The sequence below is a fragment of the Nicotiana tabacum genome, chromosome 3 (genome assembly GCF_000715075.1).
Source record: "Nicotiana tabacum cultivar K326 chromosome 3, ASM71507v2, whole genome shotgun sequence".
Classification (NCBI taxonomy): domain Eukaryota; kingdom Viridiplantae; phylum Streptophyta; class Magnoliopsida; order Solanales; family Solanaceae; genus Nicotiana; species Nicotiana tabacum.
This window is the reverse complement of record NC_134082.1, coordinates 48,061,209-48,081,777: the sequence shown is the minus strand read 5'-3', so window position 1 is coordinate 48,081,777 and position 20,569 is coordinate 48,061,209. Positions and strand designations below refer to the sequence as shown.

General features: G+C 37.0%; 1 protein-coding gene across 1 annotated transcript; it reads left to right on the top strand.

Moving 5' to 3' along the window:
* The first annotated feature begins 9,166 nt into the window (after window positions 1-9,166).
* LOC107794208 (RAF-like serine/threonine-protein kinase 24) lies at window positions 9,167-20,128 on the top strand. Its single transcript, XM_075243360.1, has 9 exons — window positions 9,167-9,392; window positions 10,590-13,852; window positions 13,990-14,070; window positions 16,323-16,475; window positions 16,951-17,114; window positions 17,215-17,362; window positions 18,152-18,274; window positions 18,664-18,751; window positions 19,670-20,128. The coding sequence occupies exons 2-9, from the start codon at window positions 10,922-10,924 to the stop codon at window positions 19,870-19,872; spliced, it is 3,891 nt and encodes a 1,296-aa protein (XP_075099461.1). The 5' UTR covers window positions 9,167-9,392; window positions 10,590-10,921; the 3' UTR covers window positions 19,873-20,128.
* Window positions 20,129-20,569: the final 441 nt, after the last annotated feature.

The window sequence follows — 20,569 nt, the reverse complement described above, 5'->3', positions numbered from 1 at the left end:
AATAAGATTATAATCAAGCACCCATATCTCCTCCGCATCTCAAGAAAATCCTTCTCGCCATCCAGACTCTCTAAGCTTAGCCCTTACCCACATAATACTCACATAAGGCTACCATGTAACACATTGAGACATCAAGTCCACTTGTAAGGACATTACTGAACATAAGAGTCCAAAATCACATACTCACATAACTAAATCTGTCGAGCCAAAGCTGTGATCTAAACTTGGCCACAAGATTTTTAGACTGCCATGCCCTCACAACTCACAAAAAAAACATTTCACACATCATCTACAACACCACAAGTCATTGGTGCACTACTAATATCGAGTACTTAATGTCACATAGGAATCAAAGAGAAAGAAACTGAAGATTTATTCTTTAAGCTGAAACAAAGTCGCATGATAAGGATGAAAAAAAGAGAGAAGTTTTCTACATATCCTGTAGCCTCTCAAAGATAAATTATTTTCTGAATCCATACGTATTTATGTGGGTCTTAGTGTAACTGATTTGTTTGGAAATATACGTACTCATATTTTTCCACCACGATGTGCATTTCGTGCCATTGCTCGTCGACTTGCTTCTATTTGTATAGATGTGAGGATGTCATCATACTGATCCACATGACTTTAGTAAACATCTGCTCATAACTCGTGAAACTTATGAACCTAGAGCTGTGATACCAACTTGTCACAACCCAAATCCCACCAAGTTGTGATGGCACCTAACCAAACCTGCTAAGTAAGGCAAGCAACATATAATTCAACTCAATAAAGAATCATCTTATAAATAATAAATAAAATTGCAGAAACCAATACAATTACCCCAAGAATTGGTAGTCCAAATCACGAGCAACTAAGAATAGGAATGCAATACTGATATGAAGAAGGGTTACATCATCTATTTAGAATATACATAAGCAGAATTACAATTCCTAAATTATCATGAACAAGGTAATAGCTTGTATCTAGAAAGCTGGTACATCTTTAATGCTAGCCTTTGTCATCCACAACAGCTCAGCTCTAGCATGTGCACGCAGGGTGCAGAAGTATAGTGTGGGTACAACCGACTCTATGTACTCGGTAAGTATCAAGACTAACCTCAACGAAATAGTGGCAAGGTTTAGTCAAAAGATACCCACTTTATTTGTAACATGTGCAGCTCAATAATGTACAATAACAGAGAAATATCCAAGGAACAGTCATACAATATCAAATATCAAAAATAAAGTGTACAAGTTAAGAAGAAGGAAGTAAGCATGCTTTTCAAATAACCAAATCAAGCATGTACAATTGCACCAAAATCATATATAAATAAAATTTGCACTAAGTAGCTCAAACTCATATACTTTTTTACATGATCACAATGGGTGCATAATAAAGATTATCTTCTCAGCAATTTCAAAATAACATTTTTGTGAATGCTTCTACATGAGTTCAACATGGCATTGTGTGATAAAAATCACCCTTTTATATCAATCTGTCACTCTTCGGGTGTCTAACACTCACTAGAAAGTCCCATGCGTATATATAATACATCAACTAGAATATGTAGAAGATATACATGAATGAAGTATGTAAAATTCATGAATATGTAGAGAGTATTCGCTGGAAGGATCAAAGCTTCCACCTTTATGCCCAAAACTCATCACATCGGATCCTACATCACAATAGACCATAAACCCCTTAGTTTCTCACAACATGCGTGTACGTTATCAAGAGAGAAACATAAAAGAGCAACCCTAGGGGAAGATCCATATTCACACGTTGTACGACAGAAACCTCGTGCACTGCACAACTAAAACCTCATGCCATAATAATATAAATATCACAATAACTGTACGACATAAACGTCATGTCATATCAATATTGATATCACAATACGCGTTGGCGGGAACCTCATGTCATAATCATCTCAGCTGCACAAATAACTCACTTTCCAAAACCTTGGTCCATATCAGGAAACCATATACATGGATGTATGTATGTATATGAATAAGAGATTAATTATATGCATGAAATACATACATATGTAATATATTACGATAACTCTACAATGTAATACATCCTCCAAATAATCAGTATGCCCAATTAAGCATCAAAAGCCTAAACACAATCTCTAATATAATAAGAAAACTCAAGTAGTCATACAACAATTTAAGGCATATCACAAGAATAAGAAGTACAAATGTGTGTTCATAATATAATGTGTGACTACGACCAAATCAAGTATATCAACAAGTCTCAAGAATAATCCATTGGGCTCAAATAATATGTCATAAATTAAATAATAATCTCTAGCATGAATAATCGCGCCACGTAGTCATAATAATAAAATAGAGCATTAGTCAAGAAGAACTCACACCCAATCAAGGCATAATTATTTCCAAAATTATTATTTTGGTAAATCATTCATTGGTATTTCATATTTATACTAAAATATAGCTAAGTTAATTTTTGCATATTTTTACAAATTTATTTAGTATTTTTAAGCTAAATTTCACGTAATTGTAATGTTAGCCTCTTTTAAGATTTAATTGTGTTTATATTCATAAAGTCAAGTCCTATATTTTTAAATTATTAATTATATGTTATAAATTATTTTAGTGCTTTTAATTTGTTTTTAAAAATTAATTTACTATTTTTTATAAAATGAATGGGAAAAATGGCTATTTAAAATCTAGCTAGATTGGCTTTCAATTTCAGCCTAAATTGAGCCTCAAATCAGACCCGATTTCCCAGCCCAATTGCAACTCAAACCCGACCCCTAACCCAATTTAAACGACCCAACCCGGATTCCCCACCTACCCCCTTTAATCCTAGCCGTTGATCATTTAGATCAACGGCCACCGTCATCCCTTTCCTTTTTAAACCCTGAACGACCCCTAAACCTAAATCATTTCTCTACACCCACCGCCTTTGAATCCTCTTTCTCTCTCAACTCTTTCTGTAAACTCTTAAGAACCCTAACCGCCGCCATCTAATCCCACCCTAATCCACCCTAAACACTGCCTAATCCATGGCCTCCCATGGCCATTGGAGATGTGTAGTGGCCTCCTATGGCTCCTAGGTGTTTGTTTCTATAGTTTCATGGTCAGGCCTCGAGGTAATCTGGTCCAGTCCTTGCTCGACTTCTGTTCATGGCCTTTCTCCGGTCATCCATGACCTTTCTCCGGCCAGCCATAGTCGTTCGAGTCAGATCATTGACTCTCTTGGTTAGATCGGAAACTTTCAAGGTCTTTCTCACCTTTTCAGGGTTTTTCGAAACCCTAATCTTTAAGATCTTTTGATTTTTCTTTCAGATCTACCTTAGATCTGTACTTTTTATGAATGTTTTAATTGTTTTCTCGAAAGTTCTTCAACTTTTCTTTCAAAACGACCTTCATTTTCTCCGATTAGGGCTTCTCTTAACCTCTCTTTTAAAAAAATCTCTTCTCTGATTCTTGATGTTGTTTTATGGTTTTACTATGTTCAAACTGCTTGTTATGTTTTTCTTCTACTTGAGTCAGCATGTTAAAACCCTAGTTCCTTTTTGTCTCATCCGAGTTGTGAAACTGCATGTTTGAATGTATATTTGCACGATTAAGTTCTTCGTTCTTGTTTAACTTATTTGATTCTGAGTTTTACCATCTTTTAAACTCGATTATTGTGGAAACCCCTAGGTCTTTTGGTCTGAGACTGCTTGTTTGAAAGTATACTTGACTCGATTAAAGGTTCCTTGTTTCAGACTCTCTTTTCTTTTATGCGACCTATCTGATTCTAAGTTTCACTATCTTTTTAACTCGACTATTGTTGAAACCCTAATTTCTTAAAAGGTTTTCCTCACTTGTTACTGTGAGACCTTTACTTGTTTTGACTCTCTTCTTCACTTTGGCTATACGTGTGAGCCATGACTATCTAACTTTGTTCACTACTGAATCCTATGCTTATTTCTGCTACTATTGTATGTTGTTTCTTTTGCCAATATGCTTGGCCTCGCATGTCTGATGCTTCTGTTCACTCTATTTATATACTGAAGTGCAGAATCATGTTTCTTCCTTGATTGATCTTGGTCTTGTGACTGATTGCAAAAGCTTTTCTTTTATGAGCCCTAATTTCACTCATATATTTAAAGTTAATTGATCCCTTTCCTTTACTATGATGTTTTACCTTACTGAATCTTTTTCAAAATAAGCATGTCTTTGTACTTAGACTTAATTGTTTACTTCATGCTTTTACTACCCCTTGGGTTAATTGATTCTGATTTGTGATTGTTTCCATGTTTGTGTTAAGACTTTACTTATTACCTTACTCTTCACCTGTTTTCAAAACTATAAATACCCACCCTCTTTTCTTTCAAAGACACGAACCATCTGAGTTCAGAACACACACTTCACTCAAAACTCTTTTTTTTCTCTACTATTACTTGTGCTACTGCTTTGTCTAGCCAGCTGAAAGCCAAGGCTAGGTTGTGGAAATTTGCTTACTTTTCCTTTCTGCACTTTGCTTCTTACTGGTATGTCCTAGTTAATCTTCAAGCATCAACAACAACATGTTTCTTTAGCTGTTTCAGTTTCCTTCACTCTTGCATGCTTCTGCTTATGTTTATGCAATCAAGTTACGTTACTAAACATGCTGCAATCTGCTCCCTCCTCTTCTAAATTAATGTTTTCCCTTATGTATGTACTCTGTCAGTCACTTGTTATGTGATTTGCTGACTCATGAATCCCAAACTCCCATATCCCCCTATGTGTTTGTGCTCTCTAGCTAGTTTGTGGGCATGTCGGCATCATCTATTGATGTGCATGTCCAAACTTGACCCTTCCTAGGGTCATATGCTTCATGTTATGTATTCCTAAAACCCCTGGCCCCATTGTGCAATTACTGATTCTGTGTAGTTCAAGTTTTACTACTACTGTTTTCAAATCACCCTTGTCCCTTACTATTCTCACATAGTTTTAAATAAATCTCTGTATTCTGCACTTCCACTATATTCTTAGAACCTAGTTTCTGCCCTTCTTGTGTGAGCCTTGCCTTGGGACCCTTGAGCTTCCTCTGAACTTGGACACATAATAGCTGGCCCTTCCACACTACACTCATCTCTAGTTATGCAAACCTGGGTGTAAACACTGCCCGGGTTCCCTTGAAATCCTTAGGGAACTTTGACACACCCAGGTCTGAGAAAGGCTTTGAAACAAGTGGCTCTTGAGGTGGTTTATTCCATAACTCAGAGAGGAAGTCAAGAATCAGGCTTCCTATGGTTGAAACTTCTTATTTTACACTTTTCTGTTGTAATTCAGTACTTGATCTGTAATAATTTAACAAACATTGGGGGCTGGTTAGTAAAAGGGATGGGTAATTATGCATGTTTAGCTATTAAAAGGGTAGAGAACATGCCTATAAGATCTGTTCTGTTTTAATTCAAGTTCTGCATGCTCCACTTTTACGCAGATAGAGAACATGCCTATAGGATTTGTTTAATGAACTCTGCATGTTCTATTATCACACTAAGACACCATGCCTATAGGATCTAAATGGTTATAATCAGTCGTTATATCTGCAAGGTTAAAATCAACTTTGAAATTGGATGTCATGTCTATAAAATTAAAATCAGTGTTTTTATAGAAATCATGCCTATAGGAATTTCACTGTAAATCCTGCCTGCTTCATTTCACGTTCAATTAGATACCATGCCTATAGAACCAAAATCAGTCTTTGATACTTAGATACCATGTCTATAGGATCTAAAACCAGTTTAATTAAAACCAGTTTGACTCGTATTATTCTGAATCAGTTTAAACAACCTACTCTTTTTATTAATATGGTTTAGAAAGCGTGCCTACAGGATCCAAATCGCTCGTTTAAAGCTGACACTGCTTTACTGCATTTCCTAATCAATAATGTTAAGGATAAGATTCAATAACATTACTTCTCTCATTTATTTTTAAGAATGAGATCAATGATGTTAGTCATTGTCTTAGACATCACCTTTGCAAATTAATGTTACTAGCTCAAAATTTTGCAATGATAACGTGAGATTCCTATGAAATACTACACGGTTCAACGTGAAATGCTAATTCAAAGAAGGCCCGGTACAATCTTTCGCAAAGAGAATCGATTCAGGTATGTTAAGACTAAGCTCTTCCTTCATTTTGCATGATCTCGTAATTACACGAGTTTGATAACGAGGCATAAAGAAAAATTCATATTCCGAAATTTACGTATCTTTTCCTAGTCTTGTAAGTGATAATATTCTCCTTATCGTGACTTCGTATTCAATTGAGTATTTCCTTCTTCCAGCCAAGAGAGCAGAGAGTTTATATATATAGTATTAAAGTATTTTCATTACCATCGAGCTATAATCGATAGGCATGCCCCTATTGGACAACCTCTGATCAGATGGTAAGTTATATACCGAGCCTACTATGGCCGAACGCCTATGAGCGAGCCCAGTTGGTCAAGATACAGAGCCTAGTATGGCCTAGTGCCTATGAGCGATCCTACTACGGCCCAGTTATATATATATACTGAGCCTTATAGGGCCGGACAACTATTTTACTTACTATATTGAGAGAGTTGAGTTAGTATCAGCAGGTAAGCATATCTTCAGATTATCTTTGACTTCCATCTACTTGCAGTTATTATATTATCAGTTCAGTTTCAGCTTTCAGTATATTACCTTACATACTCGGTACATTATTTCATACTGATGTCTCTTTTCTGGGGGCACTGCATTTCATGTATGCAGGTTCAGATAGACAGACGGCCTCCTCCTTAAGTGTTGCCCGAGTTCATCTTGATCGGTAAGCTCCATGCCTTTCGGAGTCACCGTGTCTAGAGCTTTATGTATATCTTGTGTAATATGTATATATGTTATGAGTAGGTCGGGGAGCTGTTCCGATCACAGTATATCCACCAGTAGAGGCTTGTAGACATATCTTGTCAGCTAGTGTAATATGTTGGGCTTGTAGGCCTTATATGTATATTTGGATGGTCTGTTAGCTGCAATAATTATAACGGCCTTGTCGCCCTAGCTTTATATTGATATTTAGTCAGCATTTGCAGTTATCTTGTAATGTGGCCCATGACCAAAGTATGACATCATATGTTCAGAGTCCCTTAGTTGCAAGTTAGTGCACAAGGATAGGTAAGGCACTGGGTACCGGTCTTGCCCCCTAGGTTCGGGGCGTGACACAAAGTTTCTTGCAACCAAACCCAATATTAGTCATTTAAAGAATGAATTTCAACCAAACGTCTCACATCCAAAACATTAGCTATTTTGAAAGCTTTCAACAAAGCTTCATTTCTCATGTTTTGAAAACCAAGTCACAATCAGAACATTAGAATGTTTATGATTCAAGCTTTTACAAGATATTAACAACGAGGTTCCTTGCAATCAAATTCTCCTACAAAGAATATTATACGGATTTTTCCCTATTCCAAGTATGTTAAGGCTACCCCTTCTTTCTTTTTGGCATGATCTATACGAACGAACGAAACGAGCAAATGCACAACTTCCATAAATTACTCTATTCGTAGAAATTCTAGAGATGTGTATATTCTTGTTTCTCCCATGTGTCATATTATTCTATCATCTGTTCATGGGTCTCAAAAATACGTAAGTTGGTAAAGTTTATTTCATGATATTAATCAGAGGCAAAATGGTCTTATGACGTACCGAGAGGTTTTATCAACTTATTTTCACGGGCATTTCATGCATTTACATATGCACTTTGACCCATGAACAGACGGCGTTATTTACGCATAAATATGTATATTATATTTGTATAGGATATGGGAAAAGGTTATGCCGTTATATACACAACACTACCTGATCAGTTGGTATACGTTGATGATTTTGCCCACAATGGCCGAGATGATATGATGGGATGCCCTCAGAGGCCTGATGATGTTATGTGACATGTACCTATGCACTACCTGACATTCATACGCATATGCATGACACTATAATTATTTCATGATTTACAGAGCTATCTAGACTTACAGGTTGAGTCAGTTACTCTATATTTCTTCCATGTCTGTTATGTACTTATGTATGTGCCTTACATACTCGGTACATTATTCGTACTGACGTCCCTTTTGCCTGGGGACGCTGCGTTTCATGCCCGCAAGTCCTGAAAGACAGGCCGAGAGTCCTCCAAGTAGGCTATCAACTCAGCGGAAGGTGTTGGTGCGCTCCATTTGCTCCGGAGTTGCTTATGTTGTCAGTATGATTAGGACATGTACTGATTAGTATGGCAGGACCCTATCCCGACCTTTATGACATTTATGTACTCTTAGAGGCTTGTAGACATATGTCATGTACGTGAAAGATTGTACGGCCTTGTCGGCCTATGTTTTAAGTTTATAAATGATCATGTTGGCATATTAGGCACGTATGTCACGTGTATATGATGATGTAATAAGAAAGATACATTACATTGGTACTCGGTTGAGTAAGGTACCGGGTGCCCGTCGCGGCCCAACAGTTTGGGTCGTGACAGAGAGAGAGAGAGAGAGCGAATTTTATATGTTGTATGTATTTTTGTTAGTAATTGTATGTTTTATGTCTTCTTCTTCATCGTATGAATCTACACTGTATTTCATTGGATGAGAGAGAAAATACAGTCTGTTGGGCAAGCACATACAACCTATCGTGACTGTATGCGTTGATACAATAAAATCTATGTCTTCTTCTTCTTCTTCTTTATATGTTTCTATATTGTATTTTGTTGTATGAAATAGAAAATACAGTATGTTGAGCGAACACATACAACCTAATGTGATTATATGCGTTGATACATCAAAATTGAGCGAATACATACAACATATTATGACTGTATATAGCGCAACCGAATGTGTTGATACTACGAAATTAATCGAACGCATACAATCTATCGTCACTGTATCCAGTGCGACTCTATGTGTTGTACATCAAAACGAGAGAACGCATACAATAAAATTGACTAAATAAAATACTAGCTACGGACAATAATTAGGCAAACTATAATTACATATAATAATTAGGCTCTAAACTATAATATTTTATGAGTGTTCCTCTTCTTTTTTTTCCATGATGCTCCAAACATAATATCAACACTTAAAACTCGAATAGTAAAAAAAGAAGTACAAGGTCAAAAGTGCAAGTGAAGTGAAATATAATGACCGAAAGCATAAAGAGGACATATTTGCACGTTGAAGTTGTCAACCATGAAGTCTTTTGAGTAGAAAAAGAAGTTTGTCCAAAAAGTACCAGATCTATAGGGCAAAAGTACCATCTTTTAAGCGTATTTTAGGGGCAAGTCTACATTTGACTCTTTTCACTAGAGATCTCCAAATATCTATCAGTTCGTAACCCGATTTGCTTCCGCGGCTGCTCCCTTCTGCTCCGGCGCTAGCCATGTAAATGTATTACGGTAAACTGTTTGATCATGGAACCGCAATTTCTTTTGGTTGAGAATTGTTTTATTTTTTCTCTTGATAATAAAAAGTTTGGATTTTAATTTGTTTTTGGTTTGATTTAGCTTAAAACTTGGGTTTGGTTAATTTTTGGTTGCATTATTCCCATAAGGGCGAGCTTCATCATTCAATCAACTATGTCTAAATATTAAAGCTAGTTGTGATTGTTTTCATGAATCTAATACTCGGGCTCCTTTTATTTTAATGCTAACAATTTGTTTTATTGAGGCCGAGCTTGATGCTGGGTCCTAAACATTTGACTTGAACTGAGCTGGCTAAGGTTTAGGCTTGGGTCAGCTTGTGTGTATTGCGGCAGCTCTGAAAATGTTGATAGAAGTAGAGGTTCTGCTAAAATTTTACAGCTCAGTGTAAGAAAACCCACTTATAAGACTTGTTTTTACTTTCTCCAAAGATTATAGGTTCAAACTTTAGTAATCAAAAAAAAATGAAGTTTAAGGACCTCATTCCTTGATGTAAAGATTGGGAAGAGTGGAAATTTCTGGCTGGAAAAAACATACCATCACCAGATGTTTGCAACAATCGTAAATGAATGACATGTGCGACTGTGCATCTTGACTCTTTCTAATCGCTAATTACAAATATAATTAATTAATTATATGTATTCTTACCCTGTGTAGTACTTCCTCCAGTTCACAATAAGTGACCAGTTTTCTTTTAGCACGCCCATTAAGAAAATGCTACATCCTATACAAAAATACCTAGTATGACTAAACTGCCCTTATTAAATATTGGTCACATAGTTATAGTGAGGAGTGAGAAAACTTTTTAGGGATATGCACATAAGGGTAAAAGAGTAAAAACAAATTGAATTTTTTCTTGATTACCTAACTGGACACTTATTTTGAACCAAAATGAAAAAGTAAACTGGTCATTTATTGTGAACCGGAGGGAGTAATTGATGCACCTCTTAGAGTTAGTACAAGCACTCATCGAACACTGTGTCTTCACCTTTTTGTTTTGACATTTTTATGGCAAACAATATAATTTTCACCTTGAGGTTTGGTTTTAGGAAAGTAGACATTGTCGGAATGATATCTTAATATGTGTTTACCTTGCATAGGACATGTAACATGTCAACCTTGATTTTATCTTGTTAATCATGTTCTGATAATAGACTAAATGCTTTTGTGCAGGTTGTAGCTCTTCACAAGGGTCGGCTTTTACCTAAAAAATTGCAAGATCAAGGTATAGCGTATTAGAAGTTTTCTGTGAGGGGTAACTAAATAAGAGAATGGTTATAACTCGTCTATCTATTTACAAGGTTCTTCTGTTACCTAAGTGCTCGATCAATGTTCACCTCTAAAAATTCTAAAAGAGAATAGCTAAATAAAATCAGCTATTACTCATTTCTTCTTAAAGAATCTGAAAATAAAGCTTGCTGTTGAGATTGGAAACTCATACTTGGCTGCTGTTCCATGGTTAATAAGTCTCCTTCCTGAGTGAATGTTAAGTTAAGTGATTAAAAATGGATAGGGATTTTGGAAAAGGGATGATGGGAGAGCAAAATAACTTTGAACAAGCTCGTTATAGCTCTATAGAGACTAGAACTGAGGTCATTGGCTCTTCAAACCAGAGATTTTTCCAGGATTCATGCAGTTCTATCAGTACAGACATAAGACCACCTGATTTCATTGTACCAGTTGGAGCTAGACCTGTAAACTATTCCATTCAGACTGGCGAAGAGTTTGCTTTGGAATTTATGCGGGAAAGAGTTAACCCAAAGCAGAACCTCATTCCTCATGGTTCTGGGGGTACTACTGGAATTTCTCATACAGGTTCTGAAAGTGGATCAGATATTTCCATGATTGCCTCAGTTGAAAAATCTCGAGTTCAACATCACCAGAGGTCTAGTACTTCTATAAATGAAGGGATAAGCAACCACCAAGCTGTGCAAACTGGAACTAGAGCCTCATCAAGAAATAACAACGTCCATGGGATTCAAAGCCATATGTCTTCTAGATCTAGTACATCAACAAAGTTGAAGTTTCTATGCAGTTTTGGTGGTAGAATTATCCCTCGTCCAAGTGATGGGAAACTTAGATATGTTGGAGGTGATACGCACCTCGTCCGTGTAAGCAAGGATATTTCTTGGGAGGAACTCAGGCAAAAGATGTTGACAATATTTAACAATTGTCACACAGTAAAATATCAGCTTCCTGGTGAGGATCTAGATGCATTAGTGTCAGTTTCTTGTGATGAAGACTTGCAGAATATGATAGAGGAATGTAATGTATTAGAAGGTGACGGATCACAAAAATTCCGGATATTTCTCTTTTCTAACAGTGACTTGGAAGATTCTCTTGTTGGTCTGGAAAATATTGAAGGAGATTCAGAGATGCAGTACGTTATTGCTGTCAATGGCATGGACTTTGGTTCGAGAAGAAACTCTGTTGCCCTGGCCAGCACTTCAGAAAATAACCTGGATGAGTTTCTGAGTGCAACAATTGCTGGGGTGAATGGTCAAGTTGCTAGGGATCTAGCGGAGGCTGATACTTCTGATCCAGTCATTGGCATGCCTCTAACAAATCAATCTGCTCATGTAGGGGTAGGGGTGTCAATTTCATCACATACCTTCAACTCCAATCAACCAGGATACTTGGGTCAAACTGTATATCATGGTGGCAATGAATGGCAACCTTTACCTTCCTCCATACCAGTTGACAGCTTCCGAGGTGTAGATGGCGAAAGCCTGGTTCTTCCATCTATGCAAGTGCGGTATAACCATGGTTATAATCCACCCAATATGCAAGTGCAGTACAACCATGGTTATCATCCACCCAACTCTTCACAAGTCACAGATAACTTTCCTGTAAGTTCGGGCCACGGTTATATGAATTTGAAAGGAGACGTGGCTCCCGAGCAGTCTTATCAGAGCTCACATATGAATAACTATGAGACACCTGCTACAGTAGTAAATCTGAAAAGAGACAACTCTTCTCGGAAGATGTTCGAACTTAGTAAAGATCAATCTCGAGAGAAGGAAGTGCTTGAGGAGGGAAAGATAAAGCTAGAAAGCTCTTTGCAGAAAATAAATGAGCCTGAAAAAATGTGTCCTTTGGAATGCGAAAGAGTTGTTTCCTCAAACCCACTGGACGATTCCACCTCATGTCACATTCCTAGAGTTGAAGTGTCGACCTTCACTGCTGTGGCAGTTGCTGCAAATTCTGGTACACAATCTAAAATCAATGACAAGAGTCAGGAACAAGTGCAGAGTTCAGCGTCTCCTGAAGCTGTTCAGGAAGAAAAACTTTATAGGTTTACTGAAGATGGCTTCTCCGGATCTGGTAGAACTTCAAATGCTGGCTATGGTGACTCGGAGACACATCCACTTGACTTTAGCTACGAACAATCATCAATTCCTTCACGGCCTTTTCGTTCTGAATGGATACCCAGGGAACAGCCCGGCCTTAATCGTTTATCTAGATCTGATGATTCATCTGCTTCGCAGTTCATAATGACCCATGCACACTCTGGAGGCACACAGCAGACCATAGAATCAGTAGATAAGTTGCACGATGGTAATGTGGCTCCCCAGACAGAGCATGTTATATCTTCTGGAAGATCTTTGTCTGCTAATCAACGTGCTACTGCAGAGAAAGGTGTAAAATTTCAGGAATCTCTAGAGTTCAGTGTCAGTGCCACAGAAATTTATACCAAGGGTGCTGGAGAAGTTTCTGAAGCAAATCTCAATAAGCCTGAGCTGAAAGCTGCAACATATGCAGATAAAGTGAAATCTGGACTAGGTGATCATATCACAAGCAGCAATGTCCAGGCTGAGTCTGCTTCTGGGCAGACAGAGCTTCATAGGGGTGATGCAGCTGCAAACAGAGCCGAGGGAAATAAAGCAGCAGAGCAAATACAGCCTTTGGCTGTGAAAGAGTGTCAGGTTGGAGCAGCTTCCACAGAGAGGCCCTCTGTTACTGTTGGCACAATTGAGCATGGGAGCATTCTTTTTGACATTAATGACCGCTTTCCCCGTGATTTTCTCGCTGATATATTTTCGAAAGCCAAACTTATGGATGCTTCACCAGTGCCTGTTCCACTACACACTGATGGAACTGGTTTGAGCTTGAATATGGAGAACCATGAACCAAAGCACTGGTCCTTTTTTCAAAAGATAGCTCAAGGTGATTTTGGTAGAAGAGATGTCTCTTTGATGGACCAGGATCATCTTAGTATGTCTTCTACCTGTGCAAATGTTGATGATGGGGTGTCTATGGATTCTGGTTATCATCCTTTCCAGCGTGATGGAGCAATGATAGATCATATGGACTCTCAGCTCAATATTGAAGCTGAGTTCCAGCAACCATCACCTGAAATTGTTGGACCAGACACCATGGATTTACCTTCAGAGTACAAACCACTTACGTTCAAAGTATGCAGTATGATGGTGAATTGAGTTCAAAAATACCTGAATCGGGTTATCAGGTACTTTTTAGTAGTTGAGATTTCTAGCAGCATTATGTTGCTTCAATTTGAAATTATTGTTTTTTTAGCATATGATGAAGTAAAATTCTTTTATGTAACATGAAGGATGAGAACCAAGGAGCTCAGAATGCTGGCTTTCCCCTTACCAGTCTCTCGCTTGGAGACTTTGATCCTAGCTCCTTGCAGGTACTGTGAACTATTCTATTGGTGGTTGGGTATGAGTTTAAAAGATGCCTGAGAATCACAAAAAAGCACTAAGACTACTTTTGGATGGAAGTACTTGGAAGGAAGTGAAAGGAGACATTTCTTTTCCTTTCATACTCTCTACATTCCTTACATCCTATACTAACAAAGTTCCTTTTAAATAAAAGATTCTATACTTACAAAGTCTATGTCGAGTCTATGAATTTTCTTTATGAAGTCGAGATATAGAAAAGCTTTGAGTTTCTACTTCAAGGTGCTGAATATATCTGCACAAGTTTCATGGGACAACTTATAATTTTTCTGAATTGTTCCATTTTCTAAATCTAAATATATTAAGGGAAAGGGCCAAATATACCCCTCTCCTTTTGGATATTGTCTACATTTAACCTCCGTTATACTATCCGGCCAAATTTAGCCCTCTCCTTTTGGATATTGTCTACATTTAACCTCCTTTATACTATCCGGCCAAATTTAGCCCTGCCATTATACTATCCAGTCAAATATATCCCTACCATCAACAAACTTTTAAAAATTACCCCTGATCTATTAAGTAATTCAAAATCTCCCAATTTCCTTTTATTTAAATCACTTTTTCCTTTTGCTCCATTATGTTCAGAAATTACTATTGATGTGAATGCTAAAGGTATTAGATTATACAAATTATTCATGGGTATTTTTAATTACCAATGCATCCACTTCTCTTCTTGTGATAACGATTTTGGGATTGAGTTAAAATTTTATTTATTTTTCAACCATATACACAATGTAGAATTCAGTGAGTCTATTTATTGTGTATTATATGCAGTTGATCATCATGTATGTACGTGTCTATTTATTGTGTATTATATGCAGTTGATCATTATTTATGTACATGTATATGCGAATATATTTTGTTATTGCCGGTTAGTATAGAGTTCGATCGACTAACTTAAGAGTGCACAATGTGTAGGCATTTGATTAAAGCAAAGTTGAATTTGACAATGTAAAGTCTCAAAGGAACTTCAACTTTTATCACTAATACTTGCAAAGTCTTTCATACCTTTGGTGCAACGAATTCATTAAAGTCGTTGTGTTGTAAATACTTTTGGAATTAGACAAGCTACCTAATTTAGATTCTTTAATTTGCTATACTTTGTTTACTAATCATTGTATTATTTTACTATTTCTTTCTCTTATTTTTTCCTAATTAAGAAAGCAGGTAAGTGTTATTATTTCGAAAATAATGAATTATGGATCACTTGACGGACTGAGGGGTAATTTTTAAAGTTTGCTGATGGTAGGGGTAAATTTGGCCGGACAGTATAACGGAGGTTAAATATAGACAATATACCAAAGTAGAGGGGTATATTTGGCCCTTTTAAATAGAGAAAGGTTTTGTAATTCTTCTTGATGTTCTGGACTTTTGTACAGATTTTTCTTAGGCCATCCACGCCATATACGCATCAGTCTGTTTCTGTCTTGTTGATATTGCCAAGTACTAGCCCCTGTACGGCTATACCTGGGCGAGGCTCTGACATCGCTTTTTCCTTTCGCTTTTCTTCTTCTGGTGTTGATGGTGGTGCTTGGTTGGGGGACGGAGGGTGGGGGCAGCTGGGGCCGGAGGAAGGATAAGTCGCCAGTGACATATGATGTAGTAGGTTTCTTATCCGTGCTTTCATTTTCTTAAGCAATAAAGGTAGTTCTAGTCGAGCCTTATTTTAGTGTAAAAGCAGCCTTTTCCCAAATTTCAAGAGAAAAGGTAGTATGATTTTTTTCCTTGCTTTCATTTTCTTAAGCAATAAAGGTAGCTTTAATCAAGCTTCATTTTAGTGTAGTCATTATTGCTTTAAGTTATGTTTTTTTCTCTTTTTTCTTGTGTGCACCCGGGGAAAAATTGGGGGGGGGGGGGTCGGTGAGGAGAGGGCTTTTCGTTCATATTTGTTACAGAATGTATATAGACTTCTTTCCTTGTATTGTACATAACCATATATAGGTAGCATATCCTTAGGATTCCTTTATTTCTTTCCATCGTTAGCTCCTAATGTACTGTATTTTTAACCAATATAGGTACAATATTGTTGGCTTTTCGTTCTGCATCTGGCTTGCATATTGAGAGTGTTTCCTACTTTCTATTAATCTTTTCTCATACATCGATTATAGTCAATTGTACATCCCTTCCACTTAGGGTTTTAATGGGTATTTGCAACTCTTCTTTCTGTCAATCTTTGTTGTTAACTTGTTTTATTGCATTATAGATTATCACTAATGAAGATCTTGAAGAGTTAAAGGAATTGGGTTCTGGAACATTTGGGACCGTATATCATGGAAAATGGAGAGGGACTGACGTTGCCATCAAGAGAATAAAAAAAAGCTGTTTCACAGGTCGCTCATCAGAGCAGGAGAGATTGGTGAGTGTCTTAAAGTAATAGAGTGTTTTATTTCTGCTGCAATATGAGTAACAAATGGGCAGTTTCCATTGGATGGTCTTCTTGAACTGCAAAATATGTAAATATTAAACTAACAGTAGCTAAAAAAGTTATACAACCATGTTATTGTTTTTTTGAGAAGGAAATCCATGTTATTGTTTGTGCTGTCTATATCTCTATATCAATGTAGAAGCTGTGAAGTGTTTTCTTCTTGGATCTTGGTTTATGAGATCTAGCGTAAATTGTACACCCAATTGATAATTTGTATCATTACAAGTTACTTTATACGTACTTGAAATGGCTTTTATCGCAGTACAGAGACAGGGAGTGAGTTCCATTGTAGTCTAGAATTTTATAAAATTTAGAACTCGTAGAAGCATTTAAGAACATAAATTGGTCATGCTTCTGCTTTCTTTGCACTAGCTATTTCATGATAGAACTTGGGAACTATTTCCAGACTGTGGAGTTTTGGCGTGAAGCTGAAATTCTTTCAAAACTACATCATCCCAATGTGGTGGCATTTTATGGTGTTGTGCAAGATGGGCCAGGGGGGACTCTTGCCACAGTAGCAGAATTCATGGTGAATGGTTCTCTTAGACATGTTTTACTTTGCAAGGACAGGTGCGGTAATACTGGATAGTACACTTCTTTAACTATTTGTTTTGTTTTCCTTTTTCTCTAGAAACCTTATTATGTTCTCCTCCCTACTCGAACTGTCCAGACACCTTGATCGTCGCAAGAGGCTCATAATTGCAATGGATGCTGCATTTGGAATGGAATATTTGCACTCAAAGAATATTGTGCATTTTGATCTGAAATGTGACAATTTGCTTGTCAACTTAAAGGATCCTTCTCGACCCATTTGTAAGGTGACTTCAAGAATGTGCTGCTTTTGAATTTTTTCGATGGGTGCTGTATTTGCAAGAATTTGCTGGTTTTGATCTGAAATGCGACAATGTGCTTTGTCTTTCTATACCATACAAGTCTCACAATCATAATCAGCTTATTAGCCAACATATTAGTAATGCCCTTTGAGAGGAAATAGATCTAAAACATAAATAATGTGGTTAATCCCGCCATGATCCAAGCTATTATTGCGAAAATTCTTGATACAACCATCTTTAGACCAATAACAAGCTATAGGTGGAATACCTCAAGAGGACTTGTACCTATAAAAGTGTGATTTTCGTAATCGTTACATATTTTCTAGATATAAGGTTGTATTTTCCGGATTACTAGCTTAAAATGATAATGCATAAACATGGTTTCCTATCGCAAACTGTAAACAACTTCTTCACTCACTTTGATAACCACTTATTATACTAAGTTACAAGTTTAATACAACAACAACAACCCAGTATAATCCCACTAGTGGGGTCTGGGGAGGGTAGTGTGTACGCAGACCTTACCCCTACCATGGGTAGAGAGGCTGTTTCCAAATAGATCCTCGGCATCCTTTCCACCAAGAACTGCCCACCTTGCTCTTGGGGTGACTCGAACTCACAACCTCTTGGTTGGAAGTGGGGGTTGCTTACCATCAGACCAACTTACCATAAGTTACAAGTTTAATGTGACAATTAATTCTTCGTCAAGTAAAGGACAACAAAGATGTTATGTGGGGAACAACCCAAAGCTAATGAAAATCGTGTTCTGTATAGGTGGCTGATTTTGGACTGTCAAAAATAAAGAGAAATACCTTGGTTACTGGTGGTGTCAGGGGAACGCTTCCTTGGATGGCTCCAGAACTGTTGAATGGTGGCAGTAACAAGGTTTCTGAGAAGGTAAGCTTTCAATTCCTATTTTTTATATTAACCTCTTCACATGTGAATGTGAAACTTAGTCTATTTCAGACATCATTTTTCACTTCGTGTGGGGTATAGCGAAGGGGCATACTTAATGCTTATCAACTCAACCTGCTGTTATTAATTTTTTGCCAACTTCAAGAATCTGATGGATTGTGTGGTCTCTTTGTTTCATTAGTTTTGCGCTTAAACTTCTGCCAAGAGCCTCTGTTTTCTTGCAACAGTTCCTTCTAATTTTTCCTTTGAGATGTTGTTTGACCAAAATTTTATCAGCAGGAATTTCTCTTTTTACATAGAAAGACCCATGAAAAATATGCAATCCTATACACACTAGTTGCCATTCGTAGTGACAAATCAAAATTTTGCAGGTCGATGTCTTCTCCTTTGGGATTGTGCTGTGGGAAATCCTTACTGGCGAGGAACCTTATGCTAATATGCACTATGGAGCAATTATAGGTTTGCTTATTGCACTTTGTGCTTCCATTTTCTGCCTGCATCTGACAATAAAATTACTCGTTATATCCTATATTTCCTGCTAAGTGACACCTTAATGAAGGATAAAGGCAGGAGTGTTAAGAGTCCAGTCTAAAAGTAAGCAACAGAAGGTTTTTTCTTCAGTGGAAAGTAATAGCACAACATTTATAGACATATTTAGTCAATTCAGGCGCTTCCAATTTTTATCCTCTAATTTCTGAAGTCCGCTACACTTTAAAAAAAAAATCAATATCTAGAACTTTGTGATCAAAACTTTGGTCTTCTCAAGTTAATAAGATTTTTTTAAATCTTAAAACTATATCTGCAAGGGCATTCCATAAGTGGCAATATTAAAAAAGATATTGTCAACTAGTTTAATGCTTGTTCCTATTCCCTCTAATCTCTTACTTAGGAAGCCACTTAGAATGTCAGGTGCAACTTGAACATACAAGAAAATACTTGGTATGTGGAACTGAGAATTGAAATGCACCAAAAAGACAAATTATATAGTATTGAAGTGAAATGGGCTCGAATAGAGCGAAGATTATATAGAGGATTCTTATAGCTGACCCCAACTATGTTTAGGATCGAAGTGAAGTTGATTGATTGATTGACATCTAGAATAGAGCACCACTCCCGTCAACCCTACTTAATCTTCATTCCTTTTAATTCTCTCTGTTTTTTTTTCTGTTGTGTTCCACTCATTCTCAAGCAGAATCCCTTGGCGGTGTCCTTCCCTGTAGTTTCTACTAGTTCTAAGCTGCATAGAAATATAAAGAAATGGTGTGATCGATCTTACGTAAAATCTGAAAGCTATACAAACCAAAGATGCAATTTGGAAATTAATGCAGTCTTGTATCCTTGTTATAAGCAGACTTGTATCGTTTGTACTGTATGCAGGTGGTATTGTAAGCAACACATTGAGACCGCCTGTGCCAAGCTTCTGTGACAGTGAGTGGAGAATGCTTATGGAACAATGTTGGGCTCCGGATCCTGCCATCCGCCCATCTTTCAGTGAAATTGCTAGACGCTTACGTGCCATGGCTGCTGCCTGTCCAACAAGACCACAAGCTCATCCAACCCAAAACAAGCAACCCAAGTGATGGTATGGCGTCTTCTTTCCTGGTATCTGTGGCGGAAGTTTCTTATGAGTAGTTTCTAAGTATAGTCTGTTTATTCTGTAACATTAGAGTGATGAGAGTGGTCTCCTTCAGGGTGTGAAACAACATTGTGAAAAAACTAATGAACAATAGATTATATATATTCCCGTTAAAAACATGAAAATCTTGTTACATATTGCAATTTGTAAAGCATCATTTGTATCTATGATAAATGGAAATGTAGCTTTGGCCTCGGAAATGTTTGGTGATATTACAAGTTTAAGTGATTTTATTTTGCCTCTATTTGGAGTTTGCTTCGTTTGGCAACTAGAGAAGGGGAGTGGATAGGAGGTAAGAAAAAAATTATTCCTTTTTTTTTTCTTCTGTTGTACAAAATGCAAAAGAAAATCAGAAAAAGGAAAAGAGCAAATAGATCTCCTCCTAACTTTTCCTCCATTATTCTGAAAAATTACAAGGAAAACTATTTAAATTCTTTTCGGTAATAAAGTATATTCATTGCTTATCATCTCGTATAAGCAAATTAGGAGAAGGTTATATTCGCTAGTTCACAATGCAAGTGGAATGTCTACAGGAGATTATTTGAATTAGGAAACTGGCTGTCTTTATTTTCCCATCGAGGCAATTATATTTCAGTATTTTCAAAGTCAGCAATGTTAAAATTTAGTCTAGAACTTTTTGA